A 14,052-nucleotide genomic window follows, 5' to 3' on the forward strand; every position below is an offset into this window, starting at 1 on the left:
GTGTCATGTTTTATCGGGTTGTGTCACATTGTGTCATGTTGTACCATGATTTGTCATGTTGTGTCATGTTGTGTCATGTTTTATCGGGTTGTGGCACATTGTGTCATGTTGTACCATGATTTGTCATGTTGTGTCATGTTGTGTCATGTTTTATCGGGTTGTGGCACATTGTGTCATGTTGTACCATGATTTGTCATGTTGTGTCATGTTGTGTCATGTTTTATCGGGTTGTGTCACATTGTGTCATGTTGTACCATGATTTGTCATGTTGTGTCACCTTGTGCCATGATTTGTCATGTTTTATCGGGTTGTGTCACATTTTGTCATGTTGTACCGTGATTTGTCATGTTGTGTCATGTTGTGTCATGTTTCATCGGGTTGTGTCACATTGTGTCATGTTGTACCATGATTTGTCACGTTGTACCATGTTGTACCATGATTTGTCCAGCCACACTTGAGAGGACATAGTCTACAGCAGGGAGGGTTAACTTTGATGGGGGGGGTGGGGGCCACACAAAAAATGAAACTCGTCATGCAGGGCGGCAGTGGCTTGTGGGCCTGCGTACCCACATCCATATCACCAATATTATATACAGTATTAGTACTTATATGGAGCACTAATATTACATAGTACTTACTTTGCACATTTGATTTATTTTATCAGACAACGCAAGTGGTAAGTACAGCCTACGTACCTACTGGTATAGTGGGGCGTTGTAATGGAAGGTGGTGTTACCCTGTTTTCTCTGTCTTATTCTCTAGATCAATTTGTAGTCATGTGTGGCTGGCTCTGTCCTCCTCTCTCCTCCAGACATGTTGAGTCCCAGTGTGGACCACGAGGTGCCTATGGACTACAGCAGTGAGTATGCCGACTCAGACAAGTCTTCTCTGATGGACGATTCAGACGAGGCCTGCAGCATCCCTGGCTCTTTCTCCCCCGAGAGCAGCCAGGATGGGGTCGGCGGGGACCAGAGGTACGCGCGTACGCTCACGCACACTAACGCCCACACGCATCACACCCACCGACCACCTAACCCTGTCCCGCTTGTTTCTCAGCGCTAACATCCCGTTGATGAGGGTGGTTCAGTCCATGAGGCAGACCACCCGTCGCTCCAGCACATCCATCAAAGAGGGCTGGGTGGTGCACTACAGCAACAAGGACACACTGGTAATGCTACTGACTGACTGACTGACCGACTGACAATGTGAGACATTTTCTCTACCACACCAGATTCTATTCTCTCTCTCTCTCTCTCTCTCTCTCAACTTTTGCATACAATACATTTTCTCTACCACACCAAATGTTACTTTTTTTCTACTTCTTTTCTAAAACGTTCCTTTATTTTTTATTCTACTCTATTTTAAGGGTACCTAATTAACATGAATATGTGTTTTCTTACACATCCTGTTTTGTGTGCTTCTTCTTTTACCAGGTACTGCAGGAATGTCTACCAATGGCTATCCGATTAAACTCAACGATTTACGCTGGAATTGTGCGGCGACTAGTGTGGGCGGACTGGAGCTCCGACTTCACATAAAAGGATGTTTTTGTCTAAAAATGACTGACTTCAGCACCCAAGGAATAGCCCGCAATTACACACCACATAGTTCTGTGTAAATGTGGGCTATTCTTTGGGTGCTAAACTCAATCGTTTACATTAAAAAAAATATATATATATTTTATAAATTGTGACGTCAGAGCTCCAGTCCGCCCACACTAGTCGCCGCTCAACGCCATCATAAAACGTTGAAGTTGAGTTTAGTCAGCTAGCCAATCACATGCCCATCCTGTTGTGACAAATTACACTGGTCACTCAAAAAAAAGACTTAAAAAGTACAAATAGTGCTCACTTTAGATTAGGGACTGCAGAAAGACTTAACTAATGATTAGTAAATGGTTTCTACATGTAATAATACATGTTGTAGTAATGATTAATACATGGTGAACACATACAAAGGCCGTAGAAAGGGTTTATTAGGTTCCCTTACAATAGTGTTTCCACTCCTTCTTTTTCTAGAACTTTCAGAGAAGCTTTCTCCTCCACCTTTGTTCTCCGCGACATTGACACACTGTTTATCATTCTCCCCTACCCCTCCAGTCCTCCGCCTCTTCTTCACAATGTTTTCGGTCGGAGTTTCTCTTACCTCTGCAACTTTGACCTCCCCTTTTAATGCTCTCGTTAATGCTCTCGTTAATGCTCTCGTTAATGCTCTCGTTAATGCTCTCCCTTTTTTTCATCTGTGTGAAAGTGTGTTTGTGTGTCTCCGGCTGAGTGGGATAGATAGTGTATATCTGCTCCCCGCCGCACGAAAACACCTGGGAGACGTGTGTTGAATTCACATCCGCAGCCCCCTTTTTTCTCTCTTCTTCTTCTCTCTCTCCTTCCTCTTACAAAGTGTTGCTGTTTACCTGACACTTTCTGCCTTCTCAAAGCCAACCTGTCCTGGCTTTACTGACACTGTCACTGTCTCTTTTCTCCTTCTCTCTTCCTACCGTTCCCTTTCGTTCCCTCTCCTCCACCCATCAGCTGGCCTGCCTCATCCTTCTCCTTGTCCACTCTTCCTGGACCACAGCTTAACCTCTGACCCCCTCAGTGAACCTTGGTTGACCCCCTTTACCCCCCCCTGTCCCCTCCTACTCCTCCGGCACCCCCCACAGAGAAAGCGGCACTACTGGCGTCTGGACTGCAAGTGCATCATCTTGTTCCAGAACAACACCACCAACAAGTACTATAAGGTATTGTATTCTCCAGCTCCGCCCAACTAGGTTAGCAAGCCAATAAACTTCACAGGTACTATGTGAGTCGGGTCTCAGTCAATCGATCAGTCAACTTTATTTTATAGAGCCTTTTTTTTTTACATTGGTATTGGTCACAAAGTGCTTATACAGATACCCAGCCTAAAACCCCGAAGAGAAAGCGATACAGATGTGTAGACGCTCTCACATACATTGACCTGGTGAAAGTCTACACACCCCTTGCGGAGTTTTCACATTTTTCTGCCTTAAAATGTCATCTAAAAAGGGTTTGAAAAAAACAAACAATCCTAATGATCTACACAACCTATTCCACATTTTCAAAGTAAAAAAAAAAAAAAAAAACATTTTTAAAAAAATGTCTCAATTGCGCTTGTCTTCACATGATTGATTGCGTACATCCTCTGGGCTCACGTCCTCCCCCCGTCCTGTAGGAGATCCCTCTGTCTGAGATTCTGGAGGTGCGCCCCGCAGGTGACTTCACCCTGGTCCCGCCGGGCACCAGCCCCCACTGCTTCGAGCTTGTCATGGGCACCATGCGCTACTTTGTAGGGGAGGACCCCAACGTCCACGTCCCCGCCCTGCCCCCCACCACCCCCCAGGCCTTCCCCCCCACACCCCCCTCCCCCAGCAACGTGGTGCCCAATAGCGGCGTGGGGCGGGAAGTGGCCAAGGCGTGGGAGGGCGCCATTCGCCAGGCCCTCATGCCAGTCATCTTCCAGGATGCACCACCGGTAGAGGGACACACTCCTCACAGTAAGATATAATCTCACCTTACCTCAGTCCATAGCTCGAGGAACTCAGAAGCTTGTTTTCAGAGCTCTTGGCACGCGCACACACACACACACACGCTCAATCTCTCTGTCGTGACCCCACATAAGCTCAGGTGGAAGTCCTGTATATGTTAGTGTGGATGGTTAGCATTTTTGACTTTGATCCGCAGGACAGGCTTCAGTCAGCATCTCAGTGTCCAACAGTGTGATCCAGGAGAACGTGGTGAGTCGTCTCTTGCCACGCGGTCGTAATACATGATCGTACATTATACCCGTTCACAATCATTACCTAGGACTTTGTAGTGATGATAATGGTGATGATGCTTAAAAAACTTTTTTTTTTATCCTCCAGGACATTGGTATGGTGTACCAGATATTTGCAGATGAAATCCTCGGCTCTGGCCAGTTTGGAGTGGTGTATGGGGGTGAGTGTCCCTAATCGTCTACACTCTCTGTTTTGAGTCGTTGAATCTCAGTTAATCAGACTCCTGTAATTTCCTCTCTTCCTCTCTTCCTCTCCCCTCCCCCGCCACCAGGGAAGCACAGGAAGACAGGGCGCGACGTGGCGGTGAAGGTGATTGACAAGCTGCGCTTCCCCACCAAGCAGGAGAGCCAGCTGAGGAACGAGGTGGCCATACTGCAGGTGACCACCAGGGGGGGACGCAGAAACACATTTTCAACGGGTCTCCCACTACAAGTCTAGTTCATCAGCTAATTGTTGGCTGGCTGGTGACTTACTGCTGCCACACAAGCGTTGCATCCCAAATGGCACCGTATTTTTACCCCGATAAAAAGTAGTGCAATATGTAGGGAATGGGGTGCCATTTGGCATGCAAACCTCGAATACACTACACGCTATCAGCAACAAAAGAGTGATCAAATTAAGGTCCAACGTCTGTACAGGCCACGAGGGTTCATTTTTACATCGTGGGGTTGTCATGCCAACTGTATTCAATTACATTGGCAGGTTTTGCAGCATCGTTATCATCTCTATGGGGTGTAGTTAGATAAAGGTCAGTAAACACTGCCTTCACACTATACTCTAACTGATACTCATTCTAAATCTCTCTCACTCTTCCGTCCCCTCCGCTCTACCTCTCTGTTTCTTTCTCTCCTGCCCTGTGTGTCACTCCCCCCTTTTCTTCTGCCGGTTCTCTCTCTCTTCTTCTCTCTCACTGTCTCTCTGCACTTTTTCCCCACTTTCCCCACGCTTTCCCTCTCGCACTCAAACCCCTCCCCCTCTCCCTCTTCCTCCTCCCCCTCCCTCTCTCCATCTCCCAGAGTCTACGTCACCTGGGCATAGTGAACCTGGAGTGTATGTTTGAGACTCCAGAGAAGGTGTTTGTGGTGATGGAGAAGCTCCATGGAGACATGTTGGAGATGATCCTGTCCAGTGAGAAAGGACGGCTCCCAGAGAGGCTCACCAAGTTCCTCATCACACAGGTGTGTGTGTGTTTGTGTGTGTGTGTGTGTGTGTGTGTGTGTGCTCTTGCTCTCGTATGGGGGAAAAAATACATTTAAAATTGTATTTTTCATAATCCTTTTAGGATATATGTGAAATATTTACAATTGGGCAATTAATGTATTTGTCCATTTTGAAATGTTCCACGAAATGAGTGCCTTTTGATAAGTTAAGTAACAATTATGCACTAATATTGAATTTGTAAATGTCTGTTATATGAAATGAAGTCCCCTGAAAATTGAAGATTTTAACCCCCTCGAAATACTCCAGGTTTTCACGGTAGCTAGGTTTCCATCCAATTGGTGACAGATTTTCATCAAATCAAATCAAATCAAATTTTATTTGTCACATACACATGGTTAGCAGATGTTAATGCGAGTGTAGCGAAATGCTTGTGCTTCTAGTTCCGACAATGCAGTAATAACGAACAAGTAATCTAACTAACAATTCCAAAAAAAAAAAACTACTGTCTTATACACAGTGTAAGGGGATAAAGAATATGTACATAAGGATATATGAATGAGTGATGGTACAGAGACAGCATAGGCAAGATACAGTAGATGATATCGAGTACAGTATATACATATGAGATGAGTATGTAAACCAAGTGGCATAGTTAAAGTGGCTAGTGATACATGTATTACATAAGGATGCAGTCGATGATATAGAGTACAGTATCTACGTATGCATATGAGATGAATAATGTAGGGTAAGTAACATTATATAAGGTAGCATTGTTTAAAGTGGCTAGTGATATATTTACATCATTTCCCATCAATTCCCATTATTAAAGTGGCTGGAGTAGAGTCAGTGTCATTGACAGTGTGTTGGCAGTAGCCACTCAATGTTAGTGGTGGCTGTTTAACAGTCTGATGGCCTTGAGATAGAAGCTGTTTTTCAGTCTCTCGGTCCCAGCTTTGATGCACCTGTACTGACCTCGCCTTCTGGATGACAGCGGGGTGAACAGGCAGTGGCTCGGGTGGTTGATGTGCTTGATGATCTTTATGGCCTTCCTGTAGCATCGGGTGGTGTAGGTGTCCTGGAGGGCAGGTAGTTTGCCCCCGGTGATGCGTTGTGCAGACCTCACTACCCTCTGGAGAGCCTTACCGTTGAGGGCGGTGCAGTTGCCATACCAGGCGGTGATACAGCCCGCCAGGATGCTCTCGATTGTGCATCTGTAGAAGTTTGAGTGCTTTTGGTGACAAGCCGAATTTCTTCAGCCTCCTGAGGTTGAAGAGGCGCTGCTGCGCCTTCCTCACGATGCTGTCTGTGTGAGTGGACCAATTCAGTTTGTCTGTGATGTGTATGCCGAGGAACTTAAAACTTGCTACCCTCTCCACTACTGTTCCATCGATGTGGATGGGGGGGTGTTCCCTCTGCTGTTTCCTGAAGTCCACAATCATCTCTTTAGTTTTGTTGACGTTGAGTGTGAGGTTATTTTCCTGACACCACACTCCGAGGGCCCTCACCTCCTCCCTGTAGGCCGTCTCGTCGTTGTTGGTAATCAAGCCTACCACTGTTGTGTCGTCCGCAAACTTGATGATTGAGTTGGAGGCGTGCATGGCCACGCAGTCGTGGGTAAACAGGGAGTACAGGAGAGGGCTCAGAACGCACCCTTGTGGGGCCCCAGTGTTGAGGATCAGCGGGGAGGAGATGTTGTTGCCTACCCTCACCACCTGGGGGCGGCCCGTCAGGAAGTCCAGAACCCAGTTGCACAGGGCGGGGTCGAGACCCAGGGTCTCGAGCTTGATGACGAGCTTGGAGGGTACTATGGTGTTGAATGCCGAGCTGTAGTCGATGAACAGCATTCTCACATAGGTATTCCTCTTGTCCAGATGGGTTAGGGCAGTGTGCAGTGTGGTTGAGATTGCATCGTCTGTGGACCTATTTGGGCGGTAAGCAAATTGGAGTGGGTCTAGGGTGTCAGGTAGGGTGGAGGTGATATGGTCCTTGACTAGTCTCTCAAAGCACTTCATGATGACGGATGTGAGTGCTACGGGGCGGTAGTCGTTTAGCTCAGTTACCTTAGCTTTCTTGGGAACAGGAACAATGGTGGCCCTCTTGAAGCATGTGGGAACAGCAGACTGGTATAGGGATTGATTGAATATGTCCGTAAACACACCGGCCAGCTGGTCTGCGCATGCTCTGAGGGCGCGGCTGGGGATGCCGTCTGGGCCTGCAGCCTTGCGAGGGTTAACACGTTTAAATGTCTTACTCACTTCGGCTGCAGTGAAGGAGAGACCGCATGTTTTCGTTGCAGGCCGTGTCAGTGGCACTGTATTGTCCTCAAAGCGGGCAAAAAGTTATTTAGTCTGCCTGGGAGCAAGACATCCTGGTCCGTGACTGGGCTGGGTTTCTTCCTGTAGTCCGTGATTGACTGTAGACCCTGCCACATGCCTCTTGTGTCTGAGCCGTTGAATTGAGATTCTACTTTGTCTCTGTACTGGCGCTTAGCTTGTTTGATAGCCTTGCGGAGGGAATAGCTGCACTGTTTGTATTCAGCCATGTTACCAGACACCTTGCCCTGATTAAAAGCAGTGGTTCGTGCCTTCAGTTTCACACGAATGCTGCCATCAATCCAAGGTTTCTGGTTAGGGAATGTTTTAATCGTTGCTATGGGAACGACATCTTCAACGCACGTTCTAATGAACTCGCACACCGAATCAGCGTATTCGTCAATGTTGTTGTCTGACGCAATACGAAACATCTCCCAGTCCACGTGATGGAAGCAGTCTTGGAGTGTGGAGTCAGCTTGGTCGGACCAGCGTTGGACAGACCTCAGCGTGGGAGCCTCTTGTTTTAGTTTCTGTCTGTAGGCAGGGATCAACAAAATGGAGTCGTGGTCAGCTTTTCCGAAAGGGGGCGGGGCAGGGCCTTATATGCGTCGCGGAAGTTAGAGTAACAATGATCCAGGGTCTTTCCACCCCTGGTTGCGCAATCGATATGCTGATAAAATTTAGGGAGTCTTGTTTTCAGATTAGCCTTGTTAAAATCCCCAGCTACAATGAATGCAGCCTCCAGATAAATCGTTTCCAGTTTGCAGAGAGTTAAATAAAGTTCGTTCAGAGCCATCGATGTGTCTGCTTGGGGGGTATATACGGCTGTGATTATAATCGAAGAGAATTCTCTTGGTAGATAATGCGGTCTACATTTGATTGTGAGGAATTCTAAATCAGGTGAACAGAAGGATTTGAGTTCCTGTATGTTTCTGTCATCACACCATGTCACGTTAGTCATAAGGCATACGCCCCCGCCCCTCTTCTTACCAGAAAGATGTTCGTTTCTGTCCGCGCGATGCGTGGAGAAACCCGCTGGCTGCACCGCTTCGGATTGCGTCTCTCCAGTTAGCCATGTTTCCGTGAAGCAGAGAACGTTGCAGTCTCTGATGTCCCTCTGGAATGCTACCCTTGCTCGGATTTCATCAACCTTGTTGTCAAGAGACTGGACATTGGCGAGAAGAATGCTAGGGAGTGGTGCACAATGTGCCCGTCTCCGGAGTCTGACCAGAAGACCGCTTCGTTTCCCTCTTTTTCTGAGTCATTTTTCCGGGTCGCTGCATGTAATCCACTCCGTTACACTGGTTGTAAGGCAGAACACAGGAATATTTAAAAAATCTGCATAAAGAAAATATGTGCATTTTCCCAGGAAAACTGATTTAAAAAAAATCAGTGTGTGATGAAAACAAAATTAGATTTTTTTCTTCTTGTTCTGAATAAAAATCTACATTTCAATGTGTTTCCATTGCATTTTTAACTCAAAGTTTCCAAAAAAATCTGTTATGACAAAACAAATGTGCCTACTCTGGTCTTGGATAAAAAACAGCTCACAGATACATTGCGGGTAGGCTAGTCTACATGACGAGATTATTATGGATAAGAGCGAGGCTATTTGTATTTGTCAAACATCGATCATCATGTCACCAGACCCTCGATATTTATTGGAAAGGAGCGTTAAAGCTCATCACCGAGGACTTTCGCCACCCTGTGAAGTTCATTGTAAATTATTTCATCTTTTTATTTATTTATTTTTTATTTTACCTTTTATTTAACCAGGCAAGTCAGTTAAGAACAAGTTCTTATTTTCAATGACGGTCTAGGAACAGTGGGTTAACTGGCCTAGGAACAGTGGGTTAACTGGCCTAGGAACAGTGGGTTAACTGGCCTAGGAACAGTGGGTTAACTGGTCTAGGAACAGTGGGTTAACTGCCTGTTCAGGGGCAGAACGACAGATTTTTATTATATCAATATTTGAGCAAAAAGGCGTTTCCACCTCCATTTCTCGCATCATTCATTTCATCAAAATTGTACCAAAACTTCCTGTTTCCATTGCAGCTGTCGTGATGTTTTTTTTTTTTTTTTTTTTTTAAATACGGTATGACTTTACTCGCATAACAACTGTGGATGGAAACTTGTTTTTTTGTAAAGCCTTAGTTATTGTGCTAACTTATTTCTGAATATTATTCTGTATTTAATGTGATTTAATGATTTGTCTATATATGTCCCTCCTTTTAAGGTCTACCCCATTACGGGAACCAAACTGGTTTTAATATGATGAAACTATTCCTTTTTAAAAATATATATATTTATTTGAAAAGAAAAATTGAACATCTAACAGTCAAATCATAGTATAATAGCAGCTGATCTGGTTCTACTTTGTCCATTTTCTGCTGTTTTGTGGTGAAAAACTGAGCGGGTCGAGCATAACACGTAAACCTTGTTTACCTATACATAGGCAGGCTAGAAATGTTTGAACTATTACATGTTTTTTCTCTTGCATTTACGGTAATTGCCCCTCCCTGTTGCACATAACAAGCTTCCATTACCCTTGTCACATGGGGATTCATGGCTGATTTAACTCGTAATTACCAGTTGGAGTGCGTTCAAGGGATTTTCCCCAGATGTGGTAATCCATTTCCGGGTTGCAAAAATTCTAATAGTTTGCCTAAATTCAGTTTATGTGACAAAACAAGTAGTATAGTGTAGAGAATCATTGTACCATCTAAACTGCTGTGAAATATATTTTCCAAAACCAAAAATATTGTATTTTCAGCTGTTTGAAGCTGATGTACAAAACTGAAAGTAAAAGATGCCAAAAACGAAACTTAAGAACAGGAAGCATAGAAATTGCACACATAGAACAGATCTACTGCTTCTTTGACTTGCTTGCCATGAGAATGACAGATCTCACATTTCTATGTGAATTTGTTTTATTCTGGTCACAAGATAATTGATGCTTGGCTGCCCTTTGGAAAAAATAAAAAATAATAATCTTATAAAAAATAAAATACAATTGTTTTGGTCCATCATAATCTCATTATGTACGCAATGCACTGAGTATACCAAACATTAAGAACACCTGCTCTTTCCATGAGATAGACTGACCAGGTGAAAGCTATGATCACTTGTTAAATCCACTTCAATCAGTTTAGATGAAGGGGAGGAGACAGGTTAAAGAAGGATTTTTGAGCCTTGAGACAACTGAGACGGATTGTGTATGTGTGCCATTCAGAGGGGGAATGGGCAAGACAAAATATTTAAGTGCCTTTTGAACGGGGTATGGTAGTAGGTTCCAAGCGCACCGGATTGTGTGGAGAAATGCAACGCTGCTGGGTTTTTCACGCTCATATTTGTGATCATAGTTCAGTGGTCCCTGCAGCGTACTATCGCAAATATGTGATTTGGAACAGTAGCAACAGAACGTATGATGCAGAAAACATTTCTAAACAATGTTTTGTACTGAAGGAAAATTAAGTTATTCACAACTCTATTCCTCAATTTCATATTTAATTGTAAAAGATAAATGCGAACTTCATCGTAAAAGATAAATGCGAACTCCAAGCATCATACAGAACACATCCACAGCTAAACTCAATCCATGAACCAGTCTAAATAACAAAAATAAAACACAAGTTAGCGACCGAACAGCTAGACTTGTTTACAATGTACCACATCTCTGGCAGGCACAACGAGATACGTGTCAGCTAACAGCGGATCAATTGTTTACGACGGCAGCCATGTTTGTTTGTGTTTGACAAGTGAAAACTCCCTAATCCCAGAATGCCATTCACTATAAAACACAAGTAGTCAAAGTCAAAGATGGCCGTGCCCATTGCCCGAATAAGATCAACTTAGTTTAGCCACTTTGGCAACTCAATATTAGGAAGGTGTTCCTAATGTTTGATATACTCCGTGTACGTGTTCTCTAGCCAACAGCAGATAGCGCTGTTGGCTAGAGTGCATGTGCCAATACCATAGAGGACACAGTCGCTTCGCTATATGAGGCAACATTTTTGTGAAAAAACCTTCAGTAGAGTTGAAAATGTGATGGAAACCCATTTAACTTGTATTTTCTACCTTGTATTTTTTATTCAGTACTTGGGAAGTTAACCACAAAATGTATTTTTATGTGCACTGCGTCATCACAGGACACCCTTTCATCTGCAACAAGTCAATTTGATGGAAACACATCTCTGGTGGGAAAATGCCGATTTTAGAATATTCACAGTCAAATCTGTGCCAATTTGGATGGAAACCTAACTACTGATCAATACGTAACGAGTCATTTAAGAAGCCACATTAGTAACCAGTTTAGCCACCCTGTAGACTAGATGTCACAGCCACGCATTTCTGGAATATGGTCAGGCATTACATGCATTTTTAGCAAAGATTCAAATTTGAAATGCATTTGAAATATATAAAAAAAGATTTGATAATATTTTGGATACAGTTAAAAAAAACAATTTAAGCCGCAATGTTCATATTCGCTTGAGGGTTTGCTGGTCACCGTTTCGTGTTCACTCACTATGTAACACACACGTTCTAGGTGTATGTTTTTTTTCCGGGGGTGTATTCTCACTCTGTGTGTGTTTCTAGTTTCTTGTTACGACCCAGAAAGTCAAAGCCAAATCCGGGTTTGTTTGTGTGTGTAGATTTTGGCAGCTCTGAGGAACCTGCACTTTAAGAACATCGTCCACTGTGATCTGAAGCCTGAGAATGTCCTGCTGGCCTCTGCCGAGCCCTTCCCCCAGGTACAGAACCCTGTCATCACACTATCACACACAGACTCTACACATCCAAGCTAATGTAGACAGACCTTTACTCCATGTAATGCACCTTAATGCATAGTATACAAATTCACCCTGACTTTATTCTACTCCAAAGTAGCGATTCATGCAGTATTTCTTCTTCTTATTGACTCCCTCTCACTCTTGTCTGTCTCTCTCTCCCCCCCCTCTCTCTCTCCCCCCCCCAGGTGAAGCTGTGTGACTTTGGCTTTGCCCGTATCATTGGTGAGAAGTCGTTCAGGCGTTCGGTGGTGGGCACCCCGGCCTACCTGGCCCCAGAGGTGCTCCTCAACCAGGGCTATAACCGCTCCCTGGACATGTGGTCTGTAGGAGTCATCATGTACGTCAGCCTCAGTGGCACCTTCCCCTTCAACGAGGATGAGGACATCAACGACCAGATCCACAATGCTGCCTTTATGTACCCACCCAACCCCTGGAAACAGATCTCACCTGATGGTAAGACACACACACTTGCACCGTTAAATGGCCAATGCAAGTGTCTTGTGCATGGGTAAGTATACCCAAATATACAGATTATTTTGGCATACACATACTGTTCTCACCTGTGTGCCTGTGTTTCTCTTCAGCCACTGACCTGATCAACAACCTGCTCCAGGTGAAGATGAGGAAACGCTACAGCGTGGACAAGAGCCTGAGTCACTCCTATCTACAGGTACGCTAGTCAACAGAATCATGGCGGCTATACAGAAGTTCATTACCTACAGTGGAAACACAAGGCCCCCTAACTTACTTATTTCTCATGTTTCTCTCCATCCTCAAACCTCTTGTCTCATCCACTTCCCTCCTTCTATGCTCTTATCTTCTCCTCCCTCCCTCCCTCCCTCCCTCCCTCCCTCCCCCCCTCCCTCCCTCCCTCCCTCCCTCCCTCCCTCCCTCCCTCCCTCCCTCCCTCCCTCCCTCCCTCCCTCCCTCCCCTCTCCAGGACTACCAGACGTGGTTGGATCTGAGGGAGCTGGAGACCAAGCTGGGTGAGCGCTACATCACCCATGAGAGCGACGACTGCCGCTGGCAGATGTTTGCCCGCGAGCACACGCTCCCCTACCCGGCCCACCTGGTTCCCCCTCTGCCTGCGCCTGGCTCCGACGATGAGGCTGGGGAGGACGCAGACATGCAGGGGCTCACCGAGAGGGTCAGCATACTCTGAGAACCTGGAGAACCAGCAGAACCAGAACCCACGAGGGCCCAAGGGACTCAAGACTGACCCAGGGAAGAGGAGGGGAGTGTGGGGAGCGAGTGGAGAGACAGAGGGGCTGGCTGGATGGATGGTTGGAGGTCTGGAGAGTGGGGAGGGTGAGGCTGGGAGGTTTAGCTGTAGAACAGCGCCTTCTATAGACATGATCCTGTCCGTCTACTAATGGTGTCCCACTCCTGCCCAAGCCTGTCCAATCTCCAGACCCCATCCTTGACCACTCTCTCTTCAACCCTAGAACTCTTTGAGTTTAACAGACTGCTCTTCTGTATCCCACAAGGACATACTGTATCCAGTGGTCAGGGGATGTGTAGAATATCGTTGCTGCAGTGTGCTCATTCAGTCTAAACTGCAGTATGGCAAAGGTCAGTTTGGATGCGAGAGAGAGAGATGGGGAGGGAGAGAGACAGACAAAAAAAAACATTAAGGACTCGATCGATCCACTAATGCGTAACTTATACCCACCCATAAACAAATCCTTATGAACCGTTCCTTTTTATTTTCATTGAATGTGATGAGTGGAATCGCCCTGCATGTGCTGTCAGACCTGTTTGCTGCAGACCAGTCATTTAGTGCCTGTGAATGGTAGATAAAAGGCTTATAACTGTAGGCAGCAGATCAGTGCTTGTGTGGTGTCATGGTCTCAGAGGAAATCTGTAGTTCAAATGACAGCAAAGAAAACGAAGCCAGAAATGGATGTAGTAATCGAAGATTGCCCCTTTTTAAAACTGTCGTCTGATACAGTGGCTTACGAAAGTATTCACACCCCTTGACATTTTTCCTATTTTG

At 45.4% G+C, this 14,052-nt stretch overlaps 1 protein-coding gene across 2 annotated transcripts in view; it reads left to right on the plus strand.

Annotated features, from left to right (window-relative positions):
- LOC112266057 (serine/threonine-protein kinase D2) overlaps positions 1-13,884 on the plus strand; it is a 47,554-nt gene extending 33,670 nt beyond the window's left edge. For both annotated transcript variants that reach the window (XM_042295881.1, XM_042295882.1), the window contains exons 7-18: positions 812-974; positions 1,057-1,168; positions 2,660-2,737; positions 3,190-3,511; positions 3,699-3,751; positions 3,881-3,953; positions 4,065-4,171; positions 4,810-4,971; positions 11,919-12,017; positions 12,242-12,509; positions 12,641-12,726; positions 12,997-13,884. In XM_042295881.1, coding sequence (XP_042151815.1) covers positions 812-974; positions 1,057-1,168; positions 2,660-2,737; positions 3,190-3,511; positions 3,699-3,751; positions 3,881-3,953; positions 4,065-4,171; positions 4,810-4,971; positions 11,919-12,017; positions 12,242-12,509; positions 12,641-12,726; positions 12,997-13,218 — 1,745 coding nt within the window. In that variant the 3' untranslated portion in view covers positions 13,219-13,884. The remainder of the gene's footprint in view (positions 1-811; positions 975-1,056; positions 1,169-2,659; positions 2,738-3,189; positions 3,512-3,698; positions 3,752-3,880; positions 3,954-4,064; positions 4,172-4,809; positions 4,972-11,918; positions 12,018-12,241; positions 12,510-12,640; positions 12,727-12,996) is intronic.
- The last annotated feature ends 168 nt before the right edge of the window (positions 13,885-14,052 follow it).

The sequence above is a fragment of the Oncorhynchus tshawytscha genome, linkage group LG13, assembly GCF_018296145.1.
Source record: "Oncorhynchus tshawytscha isolate Ot180627B linkage group LG13, Otsh_v2.0, whole genome shotgun sequence".
NCBI classification, from domain to species: domain Eukaryota; kingdom Metazoa; phylum Chordata; class Actinopteri; order Salmoniformes; family Salmonidae; genus Oncorhynchus; species Oncorhynchus tshawytscha.